The 22,157-nt window shown below is 36.2% G+C and overlaps 1 protein-coding gene across 1 annotated transcript in view; it reads right to left on the bottom strand.

Moving 5' to 3' along the window:
- Window positions 1-1,860: 1,860 nt before the first annotated feature.
- hectd4 (HECT domain E3 ubiquitin protein ligase 4) overlaps window positions 1,861-22,157 on the bottom strand; it is a gene marked incomplete at its 3' end in the record, with an annotated part of 79,719 nt that continues 59,422 nt past the window's right edge. Inside the window, exons 57-76 of the mRNA XM_079436454.1 lie at window positions 21,332-21,537; window positions 20,419-20,549; window positions 20,044-20,249; window positions 18,870-19,049; window positions 17,423-18,762; window positions 15,973-16,180; window positions 15,636-15,859; window positions 15,117-15,262; window positions 13,597-13,700; window positions 13,361-13,484; window positions 12,416-12,606; window positions 12,168-12,314; window positions 10,665-10,784; window positions 9,095-9,250; window positions 7,926-8,029; window positions 7,609-7,830; window positions 6,240-6,406; window positions 5,149-5,344; window positions 3,351-3,573; window positions 1,861-1,997 (exon numbers count right to left, since the gene is read on the bottom strand). Coding sequence (XP_079292580.1) covers window positions 1,861-1,997; window positions 3,351-3,573; window positions 5,149-5,344; window positions 6,240-6,406; window positions 7,609-7,830; window positions 7,926-8,029; window positions 9,095-9,250; window positions 10,665-10,784; window positions 12,168-12,314; window positions 12,416-12,606; window positions 13,361-13,484; window positions 13,597-13,700; window positions 15,117-15,262; window positions 15,636-15,859; window positions 15,973-16,180; window positions 17,423-18,762; window positions 18,870-19,049; window positions 20,044-20,249; window positions 20,419-20,549; window positions 21,332-21,537 — 4,532 coding nt within the window. The remainder of the gene's footprint in view (window positions 1,998-3,350; window positions 3,574-5,148; window positions 5,345-6,239; window positions 6,407-7,608; window positions 7,831-7,925; window positions 8,030-9,094; window positions 9,251-10,664; window positions 10,785-12,167; window positions 12,315-12,415; window positions 12,607-13,360; window positions 13,485-13,596; window positions 13,701-15,116; window positions 15,263-15,635; window positions 15,860-15,972; window positions 16,181-17,422; window positions 18,763-18,869; window positions 19,050-20,043; window positions 20,250-20,418; window positions 20,550-21,331; window positions 21,538-22,157) is intronic.

Below are 22,157 nucleotides of genomic sequence, written 5' to 3'. Positions count from 1 at the left end.
CAAACTGAAGAGCATGGCAGGGAGGATCTTGCAGCAAACGTTTTCCGCATCGGAGACCACTCAGAAATGAAATGGATACAGTTCAGCACTCTTTATATTACTATAGCTTGTTTCTGTACATGACTTACCTCAGTTACAGACCTGAGCAGCAAATGTACCTTTAATAATATAGGCAGATATTTGTGTCGTAAGCAGTCTTGCCATTTATAGTTCAAATTCTTAAATATGCTCGATCACATGCGTACTTGTAGTTCCCGGCTTCTAGTTTGTAGCTTCAGTAGTTCCTTGAAAAGTTTGAATCATTGAGGGCGTAAACCCTTTCAAGCCTCTAAATGGGTAAACCTCGCAAAACCTGTCCAGAACATACTCTGGCATAAGGAAAATTAAGTATAATTTAAGACTGTTGAGATTTTCTGGCATTACATTCATGACGATAATTAATTACACAACAAAATACAAAAGGCAAACATATCATGTGTATTACGGTAAGGAGAATTAGAGGGAAAAAAATTAAATAAAAAAATCAGGTGCATTATTCTAATGTATAGTATATGAGAATTTAAGAAAAATGCCACAAAAAAAATTAAAATCTGAGGTGCATTAGGGTAATGACAATTGAGGGGGAAAAAATGGGTGCATTAGGGTAATTGAATTGAAATGCACAAAAATAAAAAAAATAAAAAAATCGAGGTGCATTAGGGTAATGACAATTTGCAAGAAATGCAAACAAAAATATCAAGTTTATTAGAGCAATGAGAATTGAAGAAAAAGCAAACAACAGGGTGCATTAGGGAATTGAGGAAAAATGCAAACAAAAAGAAAAAAAATCTCAGGTGCATTAGGGTAATGAGAATTGAGGGAAAATGCAAAAAAAAAAATGGGTGCATTAGGGTAATTGAATGGAAATGCACACGAAAAAAAAAAGGTGCATTAGGGTAATGACAATTTGCAAGAAATGCAAACAAAAAATATCAAGTGTATTAGGGTAATGAGAATTGAGGAAAAATGCAAAAAAAGCACACAAAAAACCCTGAGGTGCATTAGGGTAATGAGAATTGAGGGAAAATACAAAAAAATGGGTGCATTGGGGTAATTGAATGGAAATGCACAAAAAAAAAAAAAAAAGAAATCGAGGTGCATTAGGGTAATGAGAATTGAGGGAAAATGCAGAAAGCAAAAAAAATAAAAAACCCTGAGGTGCATTAGGGTAATGAGAATTGAGGGAAAATGCAGAAAGCAAAAAAAATAAAAACTTCTGAGGTGCATTACGATAGTGAGAATTGCTAAAAAAAAAAAAAAAAAAAAAAAGAAAGAAATGCATTCATGGTACGAAAAGGGTTTATTTTTTGGACGTTCTTGACTGGTTTAGTGAGATTCACCCCAAATGTATATTGAAAGATGGAAGTATAACTTTGAGCCGAACGTTAAAGTCCTTTGCAAAGCTAAATTGGGCATCTCTGTAGATGAATGTGTGTCAACAATCACTGTCACTAAAGGAGAGAAGGCAGTGGTTGAGGCACACTGGGAATGCAAAGATGAAAGACTGATTAAATGAGAGGAAGATGCAGAGAGAGAGATTAAATGTTTAAAAAGGGAGAAAAGCAGTTACAGTGCCATTTCCTTCACATTTGTTGATGAACAGCAAATGTAGGTCATTTTATAAAACTGTGGCTTACTCTTCACCGCCGCAAGCTGCTGTCAAACTCGCCGCCCTCCGTCAAACACACGCAAACGCTAGTCTCTGTAAAGGCAAACTGGTCTGGGCTGATCAAGTTCCTTCATGACTATTGTTGAAAAAGAAGTGAGAACTGAAGTAATCACTTAAGGTCGTGTGGTCGACGGGGATCTGAGAAATCACGTTTAACCGCTGAGAGGATCCTCGCGATAGTGGATAGCATAGCGCAGTTTCTCCAGCATCACGTCGAGGGAAGAGTACTGCGGCAGCTTGACCATGAACATGCAGGTCTCCACGCGAATGTAACGCAGATCTGGTGAACCTGAAACAGATGGAAACACAATGTTAATAGCTTCAGAACAATCCTCAACTAATGAAATCACGTCATATTCCTTTAACCACTTTATTTAAATACTCGAGACCAATAGCGTTATAGGAAAAGATGTTTTAGAACAGTTTTTCTATTGTCAGTTTACATATTTCACAGCTTATTTCCATAAATTGCTTTTTTACGCATAATTGAGGCTTTTTATCTCACAATTCTGACTTTTTTGCAATTGTGAGACTATATCTTACAATTCTCACATTTCTTTCAGAGATAAGTCACAATTACCCTTTTAAATTCGGTTCATAATTCTATCATTTATTTATTTCCATGGTGGGAAAAAAGTCATTTTTCCACAAAGTTATTTTTAATTTACGAAATCAAACTGATACTTTTTACATTGCTTGAAAATTTTGTAATACAAACAGTCACCCATCAACATAACGTTTCAGTGCATGTTTTTTTTATTTATTATGTAACGGCAAACAATGGTTTGTTTTAGGGATGCACGATACTGGATTTTTGCCGATATGCCGATATTTTTCAGCTCATTTTGGCCGATACAGATACCGATATATTTCCTTTTGTTTGGAAACAACAACCCAAAAGTCTTATTATTCTAATTCACTGATTAAATGTAAGAATTTGACTCAAAAAATAAAGCACACTTCTAGAAAAATGGCTTTATAAACATAAAAATGCCCATAAAAAGGTAATAATTAATTTAAACTTACAGGAAAATATAAATTTCTATTAAATTCTCATTTCTTACCAGCACAATAACACACTCAGCAAAATATCGTCTAATTATTGTTATCGATAAAATCCCAGAAAATAGAGAGATATTATTATTTGTCAATGTCGCACACCCCTATTTAAATGAACCTCGCGCACTTGTGCAAAAGTTTCTCTAATGCTCTTCGGCAGTGAAACCATATATAGAAAGCTTGGCTACACCTGAAACCTATTACCTTTAATATTGTAATAAGGATTATTAATGTTGATTAAATCTGTATCTGGGGAAAAAGCACATCATATTCTTATAAGCAAAAGATAAAACAAGCTGAGATCTGTTTGTGTATGTGTTTATCGCCTTTTGGTTATCTTTGCAGCATGGCTATTCAAATTGGAAATAAATTATATACAGAAAGCAAGTAAAGAATGTTCCTCAAATCCTGTTATGATCACTAAATAAATCTCTTGCATTGTACTGTAACTGCACTTTGTTGTTTCTGATGGCACAATTCATGAGAGTGCATAATTTATTGGGCATTTTTGTTCATTTTGTTCATTTCTGGCCCTGATCTGGACTGACCTCGATCATGTCAACAATGAATGGGTGACACTCACCCACCGCCCCATCTGGCGGGGCGATCTTCATGGGGTAGGGGGGCACGTGAGCGGTGTCGGGGCCGCCGTCTTTACAGGGGCAGGTGAAGGGAATTCGCTCCTGGTTGCAAGCGAACTTGATGAACTTGCTGAGCTCCTCCTGCGTGAACATCTCGAGCGCGGCCCAGAAGAACTCAATGTGCTGGTCCGTCTCCATCAGTCCCACCTGATACATAGTGTGAGCCTGGATTGACGTGACCAGGAGAATGAGTTCGGTTAGTTAACTAGTTGGACGGTCCTGTTTGTACATAAGTGTCAATTTGGTAAGCAAACGTGTAAAAAGGTGCATAATGTACAGTCAGTTGCATGTAAATGAAATTTAAATGCATTATAATTTAAATATACATTAAGTGCAATTAGCTGAACTTTATAGTGCTTTTGCCACTCTTAGTTAGGGCTTAAAGGGAGAGTTCACCCAAAAATGAACATTTGCTGTTAGTTTACTCACCCTCAGGCCATCCAAGGTGTAGGGGCCTTTTCTTATTTTTTTAGGTGAATTGGTGATTCATAAAATGCAAGTCAACAGCCACTGGCACTTTGAGAGTCAAAGAAAGCATATCAGGCAACACAAAATTAATACCCGTGGCTCCAGACGATATAGTGAGGTCTTATGAAGCGAAACGATTGGTCTGTGCAGTGAAAATCAACATTATTACCGTTAATCCAGAGCCTCAGGCAAACAGGGAAAATATGATTCTTTTCTGCGAACTGGTTCTTTTGGACAGTTCGTTTTAATGAACTGATTCAAATAACAGTTCACCAGTTCGTTTATGTAAATACGCAATCATGCAATGTAGAAGCAATTATATATCCAATAATGATGTGAAACGGATGTTTTGCATGTCTAAAGCATATAAAGTGAATGAACTTGTCTTAAAATCACATAAACCATGAGAAACCATTAAAAGGTTAAATTGGCCGCTTCATTCAAGAGCTCAGTTCATGCATGCTCATATCAGAGCTCATCCGAGTCGAACTGTTTCCTCAGTTCAGTGACTGCTGGAGGAACTGGAGCTGAATCAGTTTATTCATCAGAGGATCAGATTCACTGCTATTTTGGCTCATTTCCAGTCTGAGTGGCTGTCAGGCGTCTGAAAGTGAGTTTTGATTGAGTAACTTGTAGATCAGTGCTGCTCGAGCCGCGAACTGTTTCAGACGCTTCAGTTTAGTTTATTGAACTGGTTCAACTATAATAGTCAACATTTGAAGCGAGCCAAAACCTTTCATCAAAGTTTTCCTAAAACCAAAATGCGTTCTTGTATTAGGACAACTCAAATATTGACTACTATAGTTCGATAAAAAGAACAGTTTAAAAAACGGATTCTTGACACTTTGAACTGTTTGCCTGAAGCTCTGGATTACAGGTAATAATGTTGTAAATAAGGTTAAGTTTCTTGCACAGACCGATCGTTTCGCTTCTTAAGACCACATTATATCATCAGGAGCCACGGGTATTAATTTTGTGTTGCCTGTATATGCTTTTTTGACTCAAAGGGACAGTAACTGCTGACTTGCATTTTAAGAATTAGCAAGGATCACGGTTTCAGCTAAAAATCTTTACTCTTCAACTGAAGATAAAAAGTCACCTACATCTCGAATGGCCTGAGGGTGAGTAAATTAACAGAAAATTTCATTTTTGTGCGAACCATCCCTTTATATGCACTTCTTTTTCACGAGGGACTAGAAGCAAGTCAACAAAGATGAAGGCAAGCTGCAAAAGAAAGAACAGGAGCTGGAGTTGAGTGGTTCACTGTCTGACCTTGAGGAATTCCAGGTTGATCTCCGGCAGGCCGCAGGTGCGCAGCTCCACCTCAGCGGGGCTCAGTAAGGTCAGGAGCTGCAGCGGTATGATGGAGCCCAGGCCGGCGCGGACGGCCGACATACACTCCACATTCTGCAACTCCTGCAGGCGCAGATCCCGCACCGCTCGCACATACACATCTTTATTCTCCCAGCTGAACAAACACACACAGAAGTACATTAATTAGACATCAACTATCTATTAACTTACCAACACATTTAAAAAGCACTCAGCATTTATTTTTTCAAGAATCCCTGCAATAAGCATACTACATCCATTTTTGAGTCTAATATAAAGTAAAACTTAAGCTTCACGAATAGTATTAAAGGTATAATTCACCCAAAAACGGTAGCCATTGACTTCCATAGTATTTTTTCTATACTATGGAAGTTGATGGCTACCGTCATCTGTTTGGTTACATTCTTTAAAATATGGCAGCGGCTATTTGCACTAAGAGTAAACAGCATATTTTCTTAGTGATATGCCATTTACACTACAGTAAGTGCAAATAGTGAGAGTTTCTATTTACACTATGTAAAAGTAGCTGGATTTTCTGCTATTTATACTAATTGCAAATAGTGGCAATTATCTGCACCTCAGTATTGTACATTTTAAAACAGGATACAATAAATAATTAAATGGATGCCACTTTATTGGGACAATAACGCCCTCCCTACACCTACCTAATACTTTATTTTCAACTTTTTGATTATTCCCTATATTTTTATTGCAAATGAATGCCAATCCGGTGTGGTACGAGATTTGAAAAGGGAGAAGAAAGAGGTCGGCAAAAGGCGGATTCGAACTCAGGTCGATCACACCGAAACGACTACGCTATTCACCATCTACGCCCCTGGAGATGTTTTTTGTAAGATTGACGTTGACAGGCGGAGTTAGTGTAAATAGCCTCTGCCTTAAAATATCCTCTTTTATGTTCAACAGAAGAAAGGAACTCATACAGGGTTGGAATGAATTGAGGGCAAGTAAATGATGACAATTTTATTTTTGGGTGAACTGTCCCTTTAAATGGGTCAGTCGATGGCTCCTACCTGACCGCGATGTCACGTCCTCCATGGCACAGCTCTACTTCCTCTCCGGTCATGGTGATGTAGGTGAACGTGCAGCAGGGACGGCTCGGTGAATCCGGGCTCTCGCCCAAGTGGCTCTGCGAAGAGACTTCAGCACATAACGCTTCCAGCTCCGCCTCATCGGCCAACTGTGACGATACGAGAACAAGGCACCGGGTTCAGGATTAAAGCAGGACGTGAATACACTTGTAAGAAGTACACCAGCGTACTTTTAAAACGTGTACTTATTAGGTAAATTATATATTTACGTATGAACCGAATGTAATGCTTTCTGACAATTAATTGCATGCCAACTACAATTATATGAAATGTATTATAGTTAAATTTGTTAAATGCAATTAGTTGAACTAGAAGAGTGTGTTATGACCAACTTATATAGGACGCAGAGTACATTTTTATATGTAATTTCATAATTTATGGTACACTAATTTAAAAATAAACAATTTATGGTAAACTAAAATATACTTTAATGCATTTCTGTTAAAACTTGAATGTCATGTATTTAAATATATTTGTAATTACACATTTTCATGAAGCTGCAGTTTAGTACATTTAAATGATAAAAATCTGATATCAAATAATAAGCTACTGATAAAATTATAATTTAGTATGTTAGTCAAAGTCAAAATAACCATACTTCATTAAAGCATTTTATATTGCTTTATACAATTATTTAAAATGTAAAATAAAACTTGACATTACAAAGGTACTTAAGTGTGTTTAGAAACTATGTCTCACTTAAGTGGACTTTTATTTCATTAATATTTTATCTGCAGCAGTGCTATTTTAATATAATTGAAATAATAAAAACTATAATACTATTTTGAATCAGTATTTATATTTTCCATTTTCCTTTTAATTTTTGTAATTTCGTTGGGTGTTTTTGTCATTTTTAGTGTTTTTGTTTGTCTATATAGTTTAGTTAAGTAATTTTTATTAATTAAAATTTATTAATTTAATTATTTTAAGTACATGAAGTTAAACTAAAAATTAGAAATGCTGCCTTTCTATTTCATTTCACCATTTATTTTATTTCAAGTAACAAAAATGTTTTTTATTATTATTTTAGGTTCAGTTTACCATAAGAACCCTGATCTGCAGAACAATTTATATATAAATATATGTGTAAATATACATATACACATACATATATATATATAAATATATAAATATATAAATAAATGTATATATAGTGTACACACACACACAAGTTCCTGAATGAGAAAAGGAATGTGATGTCACATTACACTTCCTCCAAAGACAGAAAATAATCACATTTTGCTTCAGGAAAATGGAGGCTATACATTATATAATTTTAATTAAAGTTTACATTCTCAAACTTCTTGATGTAGTTGTATGTGAGCAGGTCGGCTTCTCGAAAGTCAGATTCTGGGTCGAGTGCTTCACCGACCAGGCCCTTCCAGAAGGAGCCGAGCAGATCCAAAGGCAGAGGCACGTCCGCCCGGATAGCAATGCCCAGCAGCTGGCCAAAGAAGTTCAGCAGCTGCTCTTCAGCGTAAGTGATGGGGCACGGCGTCAGAATGTACTTCCCCTGCAACACGAGCCAAGCTGTGTCAACATCCTGTAGCACTTAAAGGAAGGTGGAAAAATGCTGTGAAAGCCAGCAGATCAAACATGCATGTGCACCTTATTGCGATTTGCTGCAGCGCTGGGACACGGGAGGAGAAGAGAGAGCGCAGAACTCTGCAGCTCCTTACAGACTTGCCACAAGAAATGCCTGAATGAGCCGCCTGAGGAAACATACCACAAGCAAGAAGCATCTAAACTGGATTCATGCTGTTGTCACTATTAACCAAGACAATTAAAAGTATAAAATAAATAATAATAATGATAATACTAAAATAAATAAAAATGTCAAAAGCACATAACAAAATTACTAAAACTTAAATTAATTACTGACCAATATGAAAAGACAAGTTATTTCAAAATATTAATAAACACTGGAAATACAGTTGCTTTATTGCTTAGTACACAATAAAAAAATAGAAAATATAACTATAAAATTCATTAATTTATCATTTAAGGATAGACTTTTTTTTGTGAGCAAATAAAACAATGAAATTAATGACTGAACAATCTGTGACCGCATCAAACTTGAAAAGGACAATTTATACTAAATACAGTAAAAAAGGTTGAAAACAGTAAAGTTAGTAGAGCTGCTACTATTGGTTAATCGTCACATAGTGTTGTTATTGTTCATTAAAACTAACTGAAAATAAAATATTAAATGCAAAACTTAAATGAGAACTAGAAATTTATATACTGAATAACTGAAATATGTTCAAGTACTAAAATGACAAACTAAAACTTAAAAATAAATCTAAATAGAAATACTTAAATTATCATTTTAAACAAAATTACTAAAACTTGCTAAAAATGTAGTTAACTTTGTCAACAACCAGTGTTATTGTATTTGTTATTTGTATTGTAACTAAATTAAAAATAATTTTTGTTAATGGAAATGAAGCTGAAATAAAATATAAACATTAGATGAAAAACTTGCACAAAAAGCTATGAATGCTGCCTTGGCATCAAACAGAAATACAATTATTTTAACTTCTAAAATGACAAACTAAAACTGAAATAAATAAATAGAAATAGAAAAAAAATGCAAATCACAAAAATGACTAAAACTAAAATTAAAACTGAAAATAGAAAGGCTCAAAATGCTATACAGTATAATGCTATATAAATAATAAAATTCCACAAGCGATAAAACAATGCTGTACGTCACACAAGGAAGGGTTGTAATGTTGGGAGAGCGACTGATTTAGTGTTTAGTGCGTGACACTGACTGGTGCCGTGGACCTCCTCCCCGGTGAAGCGGATGTTGAAAGCGTAGGTGGGGTCTCCTCCGCTGGCGATCTGAACACACAGCTGAGACGAGGGGACGCAGGACAGCTGACGCGCCGCCTGGCAGAAGTACGTGTTCTCCGCTGCACGCATCTCACCTGCGAGACACAGATCTGAGTAAAGACCCGATGGCACAGACCCTCGTCTGCAGTGCAAGTAACGCCAGTTACGCAATCAGATTACTTTTTTCAAGTAACTAGTAAAGAAACACATTACTTTTTAATTTACAAGAAGAGTTACTTTGTTTTCCCATGCATTGACTGACAGCTCAGTCAGTTTCAGTTAGCATTTAGTTAGTTGTGTATTTGTATTTGGTTAGTTCTAGACTAAATGTGAACATGCATTTACTCATCTCACTTGCACAAAAACAGATTCAGTATTCCTCAAAATAAATAAAGACTCAAAATCTGAATATGACTCAAATCTACAATAATTAAATGACAAGTAACACAAATATCCGTTATGTATTCCCAGTTAATCCCATTTTATTAAATAATGTCTTTGCTGGTGAGCTTTGATTATTAAATTCAATCATACTAATTAAGCAAAAATTACTTTAGATAAACTAGCAGACGTGAATTTACTTTTCCTCCAGTCTGAGGCTTATTCATTTCAGTTTTTGGTGTGAAAGGGCTTTTACATTTACCAGAAATATAACTTTTTATATTTAAAACAAACAAGCCAGCCCAGCCCAGGTTAGAAAAGTAATGTAACGTGTTAGGCCGTGTTCACACTTGGCGTCTTTTTTGACTAGAAAAAGTTGACAAGAGCGTTTTTTTAATGAAAAACAAAGCTGGCAGCGTCTGTTACAAATAGCAGCTGAGAGCGTCTTTTGTTGTCATAGCAACAGCTGTAACAGTAGCCTAGCGCTGTGTACTGCAGAAATGTCAAGAAAGAGTAAAAAGTTGGCTCTTGCGTTGGCTTTTGAAGTTAACGGGAAAGAAAATGTCGATTCACAACGACGTTTGTGGGTGCACGACATTATACGGGGAAGGAACCAATATTATGATAGAGTTTTCTGCTCATATCATACAGCTCCTTGTGCTCCGAAACTAGTACGAGCAGTCTATCTACCGGCACCTTCTCCATTTTTCTTCTTGTTGTTATGGAAACGACAGATCTCGCTACTCGCTTGTCATTGGTCAGCTGTCAAAAAGGCGCTTGACGTAGGGCGTTTTTTTCAGAAAAGTTGAAATTTTTTCAACTCGAAAAAACGCTCTGAGCTGCAGAAAAAGAAGCCGGCGGTGGCGTTTTAAAAAGCGCTCAAGACTTTTTTGAAAACACGGTTTACTCCATAGGATTATAATGTAAAACAGACGCCGGCAGCTTCGAAAAAGACGCCAAGTGTGAACACGGCCTTACTTTCCATAAAAAGTAACTAAGTAACATAATTAGTTACTTTTGGTATTGTATTGGTATTATATAATTGGTATTATTGGTATTATATAATTTTGGTATAAGTGGCTTTCCCCAGCACTGCTGGTCTGTGTGAGCGACGCGGCATTGGTTTACCTCCCACTATCTCCAGCGGGTCCAGTGTGATCTCAGGAGCGGCGTGATCCGCTGTGCGCTGGACGGTTGCGTTCAGCACCCGGTTCATAAAAGTCACTTTGGTGTCGTAGAAAATCAGGCCTGCAAATGCGATCAAGAGAAACAAGATTTATGTTTATTAGACAGTGTAGTTAGTGGCGTTCTCTGCAGAAGACGTTATTTTTCTTGGTTTCTTGTGTTTAGCTTAAGAGTTTGGTTGGTGTTAGTTAGTGTGTTTATGTTTTATTAAGTTCTTTTCTTTAGCACTGCTCTTGTCCCTCACTTTGTTTTTAATCCCTTTTAGTGTGCTTCAAATCTTAAAAGTACATTTTTAAAAGACCGTACTTGCAGATAATGTAATGCTAATGAAAAAAAGGCCACCTGTATTTAAAGAAAGACACTTTTATAACAGTTAAAGTAACACACATAAGTGTACTTTAAAGTTGTTTTAATAAACTTTTGTCGTGCTTTAAAGAAATACCCTTATTTTGATGTGTTGACTAACATACTAAAGCACTTGATTATCATTTTAACTAGTGTTTTATTCAACATTACATTTAGAATGAATATATTTATATGTACTAAACTTCATCAGAAGAAAAATGTGTAATTACAAATATATTTAAAAACATGACACACAAGTTTCAATAGAAATGCCATTAAAGTATATTTTAGTTTATCAGTGCATTCGGCAGTACTTTAAACATTTCAAACACAACAGAAGTAATTCTGAACTTACACAAAGACGTACTTAAGTCCTACTTAAGTGGATCAAAAACACTCTAAAGTTCAGCTACTTGCATTTTAAACTATAATACCTTTTCATTTAATTGCAATTAACATTCAGTTAAGTATTACATAGTTAATATTACATTCAGTTCACACTTAAGTATATTTTTAAAATTCTATTATTTTTGTAATTAATGCTTTTTTTGAAAGTATGCTAAAGTGTACTTTTTCTCAAGGGATTTTATAATTTTTTTATTTGTCAATTTCATTTGCAAAAATTCTCTCAGAATAACAAAACATCCTACATTTATGAAATATACTGAGAAACCACCCTTATAATGAAGCACTTTGGGCGTAATTTAATACAGCCATGGTATCAGATGGTAATACCGTGGTATTTTAATAATATACTATGGTGTTTAATGCTTAACATTCATGAACACGCTTCTCCAAAGCACTTCAAACAATACTATGGTCGCACCACGGTACTAAAGCATGTCAAATACCACACAAGGACGTCCAAAAACATTTGAAAACTTGATGTCCAAATAAAAAAAGTGCATTCAAATCATTACGACAAACACAATGCTGCTTCATTTCATACCGCCAAGAAAATCATACTGATCACAAATATTCAGTATATATTGAAAATAATCAATATATTCCCCAGCCTTTCCAAAAAACATGGTACTTTTTGGTAGTCTTCTATATAGCTACTAAAGAAATATTCGTGTGCCTGTGTATTCGACGACTGACCTTTGGCCTCGCACAGAAGCGTCGCGATGCTGTTTTGATAGGTTTGCGTCAGCCTCAGCTCGACTAACGGCAGGAAGAAGCTCTCCAGCGTGCTGTTGAGCGACTGCAGCAAAGCAAACCGCAGACGCAGACTCTCCACTGGAACGCCTGTGTGATCAGAGTTACCTTCAGTGCACACTGGGGCTAAAACATGCTCACTCTACAGCTCATAATCCAAATCTAACAGCATAATATGGAGATGCACTTGCCTAATAAGCACGCGACCTGGGGGTCGGCGGTGTCCTTGGCGTCGAGGTAAACTTCATGAGGATGTAAGCGGGCAGGAGTGATGGCCAGGTGTCGGCAGAGACGGTTAGCAAACTGGACCAGCGCAAAGTCCATCTCAAAGGACCATTTTCTACTGGCTTTCTGAGCGTGTCGGGAGTCGATGCACGTGCATCTAAAACAAAAAAACACCATTAAGATCTTCAGAGAGTTGCATTCATTATTCTAGCCATTTAAAAATAATTTTCCAAAATTACATCTTTAGTTTATTTGAAAATCAAAACGAGAGACATACAGTACTATGGACGTTTAGGGGCCTATTCTCAAGAATAAAATGTTTCTTAACTGCTATTTTCTTAAGAAAAAACATACAAATATTTTGCACTACAAAAAAATCTTGAGAATATTCTTAGCTTTTTCCTTCATTTTTTAGGATAAAACTTAGAAAGAATTAAAATTCTTAAAAACAATGTTAAAAAGCATTGTAAATAACTAAACAAAAGTTACCTCCAACTGGTCTCAAATCCCTAAAGGTAATGTGTTTAATGAATTTATTGTGTGGTTTAAGTTAATTTATTGAGCATTACAACATAGCTACATATAATACACATTACTAGTACCAGAAATGTGCTTGTTCTCTATAGTGACACCAAAGATTGATGATGTAAACAATGATCCGCCATGAATATGCATGAAGTGTCACTTTGCTGAATTTGAAACCCAGTAAAAACGAGTCAAACAGAACCTTGTTATTAATTTTATAATTATGACAATTTCCAGAAGCATTATAGAGCAAAAAAGATGTAAATGAATACGATGGCTCTTTAAAAAACTACTTAAAATACACAGTGCATTAAAACACGTTTCCCAAATCAGGTGCTACGAAAATTAGTGTGAAATTTCTTAACTTAAACTTATTTTTAACAAACCTTTCAAAGTGCAGGTCATAACCGCACGCCAGGATCGCCCGCCAAACACTGCGGATATCCTGCTTGGCTCTGTCTAGAGTAAACTTGTGGAAACCTTCCAGGGTCAAAAACTTCTCTTCTGGCACTGATGGACAGAGGAAGGTGAGGTGTTCAGATTTATGAGCTTCCACTGAAACACATCATGAATTTGTTTTTTTGTTAATAAGTTCAGAAATCAAGAATGTTACTGTATTAACCTTCGAGCTTTTTGGCGGGAGACTTTTCAGGGTCTTTTTCATCAGGTTTGGTCTTCTCAGGAGATTTTGGCTTGAGGACTGTTTTTTTCTCACTTAGCACAGTTCTGGAAAAACACCATGCAGAAATATCATAAGCCGGGTTTCCATCCAAAGTTGCGAATTTAACTTGTACGCAAAATTGGAATATCGCATAAAACATTTGCGAACAAGCACCGTTTCATCCAATGCGTCAAAGAGAACAAAATCGTCACTTCCTGGTAAACTGGCACTAAATAGCCAATAGAAAACTTGGATACGCTACCGAACATAATAATTTTCATATATGAAAAATGACTTGCGCCTCAGAGCGAGCAGACGAAACACAATATATGCTGTAATTGCTTTCGGAGGTGAATGCTGCTGTTTGGGAACGCAGTCGTGTAACACAATTATACAGAAATACTCTGAAGACTATTAACTATTGACCATAACAACATTTCAGATGCTATGAACGAGTCAAGTTATCCCGTCTCATAGCGCAAAGTCACATGACTTTTTTGATGCGCATGGAGGAATTTATTCGCAAAATGCATTTCCATCTCCCATTATTCGCATTAACCCTTTTTTGCACAAGTCAAAAACCACCTCGAGCAAAACTTTTTTGCGAATTAAGGGATTTTTATTAGAAATTTGGCGTTTCCATCACTCGTTTCTTGTGCGATACTTCAAAATGCGCATTAAAACAGGGTGATGGAAACCCAGCTATAGTCCACTAAAACTATAGATTACACTATATTAACTATAAAAAAAATTGTTATTTGGAAAAAAAAAAAAAACCTAACTGATATTAAAAAAAAATATTTTTTTATATATATTAATCTATAAAGATTACACTATATTAACTATAAAAAAATTTGTTATTTAAAAAAAAAAAAAAAACCTAACATATAAAAAAAAAAAAAAAAATTATATATATATTAATCTATAAAGATTACACTATACTAACTATACATTTTTTTGTTATTTGATAAAAAACAACAACAACTGATATAACAAAAAAAAATAATAATTATATATCTTCCCTTAAGTACATAACTGGAAATTAAATAAAAATTTATAAAAAAAAACTATACAGACAAATTAAAAAAATGAATAAAACGGCCAAATACACACAATTATTAAAAAAAATAAAATGAGAACTGAAAATATAAAAATAAAGACTAATTAAAAAATGTATAGCATTTTTTATTAATAAAAAATGATAGTATCTCAATAATACATAAAATAACACTGGTACTATACATCTTATGGCGGCAGATGAACTACTTTTTTTATATATTTCAAATGAAAAACAACGGTTAATTAAAATGAATCTTAAGGTAAGGGATGCTTGTATTCAATTAAATATTTAATGTGTTAAATAATTTCCATAAATTCACTATGAAAAACATTTTATCTTTTGGCAGTTTACACCCAAGTTAGAGGAAACCGAAAGCCAAAATGCTAGTGAATGCCTGGTCGAGTGTAATGTCAGTACTCACCTAACACTGTTAAGCATGGACTTCTCTTTGGCCGGGGGTTTGGTGATGGGTCTTTTTGTGCTGACCACTTTGCCTTGGTGCTGCTCTTTGCCTGCCTTGCTGTGCTTGTTTTTGTTGGGCTTTACTGTGCCATATTTACGGAGAATCTACATGTACAATTAACAAAGGTTAATAATTCCGGTCAAATACTGTGTGTCTGTTCAACTGGGCCTTAAAACTGATGCTAACCAAAAAACAAACAGAAAAAGTTAATAGAACAGTTACACATGTGTGTGGATTACAACTAGCTTTTGTCAATTTTTAGAAATCTTCATAATAATCATCATTATTTTTGTTCATTATTAATAATAACTGTTAATTATTTAGCAAAATGCATGTGGAAGACTCAAAGTGACCATGTGCATGTAGTGGATTTTTTTATTTTTATTATAAAAAAATAAAAAAACTTTTAATAAATTTGTTTCATGATAAATTAGTAATTTAATAATTATAAATTAATTACTGTTCCTAGGTTTTTACCTGCGTGAGCTGGTCATCAAGCACCTTCTTCGGAGGCCGTATGTGTGTTAAAAACACGTGGAGCAGATTTCCTGGTGTCTGAGAGTTGATCTGCTCTTTGCTCAGATAAATGTCCGATATTTTGACTGGTTTTGTTGGTATGGAGCTCAGCACCTGCTCTGCGTATATGCAGCTCTTAAAGATGTCTGTCAGCACATCACGTGCTTTAGGAACCAATTTATCTCCTATAAGAACAAAACACAATTTAACCTGATATCAAGTTAAAGCAAACCCTTACAAAAAGAATTACAGAATAAACAAACATTTTTTAAATTCTATGATAAAGAAATCAACGAACCTCTGATCGATTTGTCAAGGAAGTACTCCTCCAGGGCAGAACTCCCTTGTGTGTCAAATAAACTCTGATTTACATTGGAGGCGGTGAGGATCTCCTCATTGGTCATCTCCATTAGCTCCTCCTCTCTTTCCAGATTGGAAAGGCCAATGAGATCACTGCTGTTAAAAAGACTGGCCCGAATCTTCTCTACTTGGGCCCGTGCCCTTACCTATAAGACAAAAGCAAAAAAAAAACATAACATTATTTGGTATCTAATTTCTTTCACAAAATGGTTAATGATACTAGTGTTGCTAAATTGTTGCTAACGTGTTGCTAAACAGTTGCTAGGATGCTGCTCTAGATGCGTTTTATCATTGTCTGAAAATCTGGTGAAACTGGTCTGAAAATGTGATGAACGCAGTAGGAAGAGTTTGAAAAAGTTTTAGCCAAATTAATCCAAAAACTTCTAAGCAAATAATCTAATAATCTAAATAATCTGTTATATTTTGTACAACTAGGTGGCAAGCACTGGCATTCTCAGTGCTGTCAAAATAAAAGTCCTGCTTCTGACGCTTATCAGCCCCCCCTAAAAAACTTAATGACCGATGCTGATTATTAAAAAAGGCCAAATATCGGCTGATATATCAGCCTTGGCAAAAACTTAACGGCCGATACTGATAATTAAAAAAAGCTAAATATCGGCCGATATATCAGTCTTGGCAAAAAACTTAATGACCGATACCGATAATTAAAAAAATGCCAAATATCGATTGATATATTGGCCTTGCAAAATAACAGTCAATCAATACCGGATATCATTCAACTCATGTCTCAAGAAATCCAAAGTAGTAGGGTAAACCGAAATAACCAATATAATAATATTGGCTTTGGCAGAAACACAACAGCTGACACTGATAATTAAGAAAAAAAATGCCAAATATCAGTGGTATATCAGCATTGGCAAAACTTGATGACTGATATTGATAATTTAAAAAAAAGCTAAATATCGGCCGATATATCAGCCTTAGCCAAAAATTTACGATCGATACGGATCATTAAAAAAGGCTAAACACCAGCTGATATATCAGCTTTGGCAAAAACTTAAGAGCCAAAACTGATAATTAACAAAAACTGCCAAATATTGGCTGATATATCAGCTTTGCCTATAATGATAATTAAAAAAAATGCCAAATATCAGCCGATATATTGGCCTTGCAACATAACAGTCCGTAAATACACATGCACAGGAACAGTGCATTTTCAGTTTTCCATACTTTTCCCTAAAATAAACATTTGTCAAACATCTTGTGTTATGAATAAAAGTGCATGGCAAAATAAATTAATCTGAAACATGGGCATGGCATTCCATACCAATAAAAACAATGCTAATCTAACTCTAATTATGAACAACAGTAATAAAGATGCCTGTAAACACCACTCATATTATATTACTGTTGCCGGTCCCACCCACCTCTATGACAGCATAGCCTTTGATTGGTCGCGTCACACTGGCATGGATGTCTGGCGAGGCAACTGTGTACATGGAGCTCCCATCTGAGACTGATGTCGCACCACTATCCAACTGCTCCCCAATGCTGCCAAGACTACCTTGACTTCCTGTGCTACAAAGAGACACATCCAGACTTTCCTGACTGGACACCGTGTGGGGATCCAGTAGTGCTTGTGGTTGGGAAGGTGCAGTTTGAGAGGTTACCAGCTCTTGGTTCACTAGCAGCTCACCGGAAGCCCTGGAAGCTCCCTGTGAAGAGCCAGAGACCGACGTCTGGCTCGCTGAAGCCGAGGCGCTCATTGCTGGCATTGCACTGTTGCTATTTGGGCTTCCTGCAGTGCAATCTCGCTTTGCATCTTGGGGAATACCTGAAGTTTCAGCTTTGGCTTTTTTAGGGTCCTCCTCTTGAACCGGAATAAAGATCTCATCCTTGAAGAGACCACCATGCGCATTGCAAGCCCTTCGGATTGCATTGCGCACCACGGATTCCTCCAAGTGAGTGGGGATTCCTGAGAGCACGAGCAAACGACTGTGAGCAGTGGAGCCAACCAGGGCTTGGCAAGCATCTGTAACGGCATCTTCAGTGACGCCCAGACCTTGCGGGTCCTTGTTAGCAAGGTGCCGTAAAATCAAGAGTAACGTCAACCCACGGTGAAACCACAACATGTCCTCTGGCTTCCCTCCGGCCATGTTTAGTAAAGCACTGTCACATTCTGATGGTCTCTTTCTACTTCCAGAACCATGTTTTCCTGAGACGGCAGCTGCCGATGCAACTGTGACCACTGCCCGTTCGCGCTTTAGCTTCACCTTTTTGCGCTTCGAAAGCAAGCTTGGACTTTGGGGCGTTTGGCCCGGAGAGGATGATGAAGATGATGAGGAATCGCTACAGTTGGTGGCACTTGTAGACGAGGGGACGCCTACCATCGATGTCCCCGTATTGAGTGGCAGAGTTACTTCGGCCACTGCCAGACATACCTCCATCAGGGCGTGGAAGTAGGTCGAGAAGCGGCTCCGCTCGGCGACGAGCGCAAGTGCTCCGCTGCTACCCGTTGTGGAAGTGCAGGAACCTCCGCTAGCTGGCCCCCAGTTTTGGGTCTCATGGTCGTAAAGTTTTCGTAGTTCGGATTGAAGAACCATAAGGACTGTTAGGCAAGGGTTGAGAAGCAATGTGATGTGGCTAGACAGCCCCGAGGGGGTTTTGCGACGCTCAAAGGCGTGGATCTTGCGGAGAAGCTCTGCAAGCAAGTGGAAGATCAGTTCCTTGATGCACGGAGCAAGATCGGTGGTCCACAGAAGCCCACCTAAACACAGATAAAGCAAGTGTGATGCTGAAAAAAGAAACTGCACGGGAAGTTTTACTAGTTTGCTTCATTTGATCCTCGGGGGAAAATAAATAAACATTTCTTACCCAGCAACTCTACAACCTGCATAAGCACAGAAGTGGGCACAGTGTCCAGCTCATCCTCAGAGCGGTCAATGGTTTCCCCTATGGTGTAGGTTAGCAGCTGTTCAGCAAAGGCCATGGCCAAGGGAAACTCAAGAGGCAATGAGTGCAATACCAGCACTGCACCAGGAGGGGGAGATACACCTGCAGACAGTGACCAGAATATGAGTTAAATATGGCATGAAATGGAAAAAAAATTAAAAATCACCCTCTATTTTCTAAATGTATCTTACTGATCTTATGCTGCGGTCACACTAGCCTTTGAGCATGCAGCCTATCCTTTTGAAAAAGTAGTACACTTTAGCATACATCTAAAAAGAGTAATAATAATAATATAATAATATAATAACGGAAATAATGTATTTTAAAAGAAAATACTTAAGTGCCAGCTGAATTGCAAATAAATGAAAAGAGTTTAAATGTATGTTAAATGCAATTAGCTGAACTTTGGACTGCTTTTTTGACCCAAGTAGGACTTAAGTACATCTTTATTATATCGTCTTTGAAATATTAAACAATCACTTATGGGAAACTATGGTTTAATGTCACTTCTATAGAAATTTATAAGTGTATAAACATTATAAGCATTTAAACATATTTGTAATAACACATTTATAACGATGAAGTTGCAATTTAGTGCATTTAAAATATACTAATCTTGAATGTAATATTGAACTATAATTAAGTATTTTACATGTGCTTTATTATGTTAGTCAACACATAAAAACTTCTCTAAAGACTAAATATTTTAAAAACTATTTTAAAAGAACTTCCAAAGTAAAACTTTCAATTTGACTATTACAAAGGTCACTTTTTAAAAGTGTACTTAAGTGTGTTAAGAAAATGTCATGAGTCACTTTTATTTTAAAATATTATCAGCAAATACAGTTTTTTTTTAAATATACTAACAAAATTTGAAATACATTTCAAGATTTGAAATGCACATTCTATGTAATTAAACATGCTTTTTTTTTCACAAGAGATGCCCCAGATGCTGATTTAAGTGGCCACTTTGCTCACTATTGTATACAATTTTGAGCAAGTGAAACATTTTTATATATATTGAACATACGGAGTAGAATTTTTTGAGTAGGTGAAATCCAAAAATGTATGTAACAACGGCACGTATTTGACATGCCTAGTTTGACGTGCACTTTGTCAGTGGGGATGATGATGCTGGGATACTGGTTGGCTGTGGGTGGAGGGGTGAGTCCTGTATTGGACGGGGAGGCATCCAGCGGGTAGCACACTGCCTCCATCAGATTCAGCTGGCCATTTCGTCGAACCTTATGACCAAGTCCATACACCATTAAGCGAGTCCAAGGGGCCTTATATAGAGAGGAGCTAAGAGAAAAACATGACATGCAAAACATTTGAAATAAGTAGTCTTACACCACAAATGCTTAATGAAAGCAAGATGCAAAAACTGATCATTTAGAAAAAGTTGTGCTTGTGATATCCATAGTGAAATCATGCCTAATGTTGTGTTGTCAAATAATCAACAGGAACTCACTCTTTACGGCAGCTGAGCTGGCTCTCTTTGCAAGAGACAACCACAAATGCGGACCCAGGGAAGTTCACATCCATGCTGACCTTGGACTCTGTGATGGGAAACTCTTCCAGTGTGAACTGCTCTGGAGCACTCTGAATGTTTATCAAACATAAAAATGTAACCACAATAACAACTAATAATAATTTAACAGAGTGCACTTTCAGGACTATGTTTCTTAACACACTTTAGTATAAAACAGTTAAAAAGTGCACTTTTTCTTTTGGATAAATTTAAATATCAAAATATAACGTTTAATTTGCAATCAGTATTTGCTAAATAATTTATAATGTACTCACAATAATGCTACAAAAATGTGTAAACATCTAAATTATAGATGTCTTTCTGATCACAAAAAAAGAAAATAATATTGAGGGAAATACTAGGCTCTTCTGTCATTTTTCCTTTAGAAAAGTTATTTTTTTTTTGCAAAATTTGTAACTCTTCCAGGGTTATTATCTTTAAAAATACAATACATTATAACTAAAATAAACATTTTTTGAAATAAAATAAATATTAACTGAAAAAAAATGAATTACAAATATATTTAATTTCAGCTAATTGCCAACATTTCTCATTTTCACAAAGTTTAAATACTAAAATAAACTAAATAATTAATTACTAAACTAAACCTAAAAAAATTAATTACTAAACTAATAAACTAAAAAATATTATTACTAAAGCTTGAAGTAAAATTAAAATAAAATCTAATATAAAATATTAACAAAAACTAGTATATCAATGATATTAAAATAATACTGATCTCTACTCTGTCAATCACTTTTATTTGTATAAAAATAATGATTTTCAAAATAATAACATCCTGTAGAGAAAAATCCTGATAAGTGGGCACAAATAAGGTTTGAGGTGTTAGTACCTGCAGGAAACAGCAGATCTGTTTAGTGAGCTCCAGAAGGCTGTCCTCGCCCTGATGCAGGGCTCTGCTGATGGCCACCGTCAGCCACTCACGGATGCTCTGAGCGTTTCCCTGATAGAAGAGCTCGGTCGGGGAGCAGCTCTTGCCCTGCAGCTCGTGGAGGACAGACTGAGCCAGCAGAATAGAGTTTGAACTGATTCTGCCATCTACAGACGCGACAGGGAAATGAACAAATACGGAAAAGTGAGTTTTATTATGATGGATGCACTTTAGTCATTTTATGTTGTTTTTTTCTAAAATGTAATGTATGAAAGGAATAGTTCACCCAAAAATGAAAATTTGCTGAAACCACCCGCAGGCCATCCAATATGTAGATGAATTTGTTTCTTCATAGGAACAGATTTGGAGAAATCTGCAGCATTTCATCACTTGCTCACCAATAGTTGCTCTGCAGTGAGTGAATGGGTGCCGTCAAAATGGGAGTCCAAACAGCTGATAAAAACATCACAATAACCCACACCACTCCAGTCCATCAATTAACATCTTGAGAAGCTGAAAGCTGCGTGTTTATAAGAAATAAAATCCTAAACTAAAATACGAGCCCATAATCCATAATAACGCTTCCTCCAGTGAAAAAGTAGTCTGGTCTGAATCAGGAGAGAAATCTGCACAGATCAAGCACTGTTTACAAGCCAAAACTCGGCTTGACAAATATGTGGGTGGATTTTGATGTGAGAGAGGAGATGGACATTTTCACTGGAAGAAGCATTATTATGGATCATGGATAATATTTTCAATCAACAGAATCCATGGTTTGAAGTTAAAA

Source organism: Barbus barbus (assembly GCF_936440315.1).
Source record: "Barbus barbus genome assembly, chromosome: 2".
NCBI lineage: Eukaryota > Metazoa > Chordata > Actinopteri > Cypriniformes > Cyprinidae > Barbus > Barbus barbus.
This window is presented reverse-complemented; position numbering and strand designations above follow the sequence as displayed.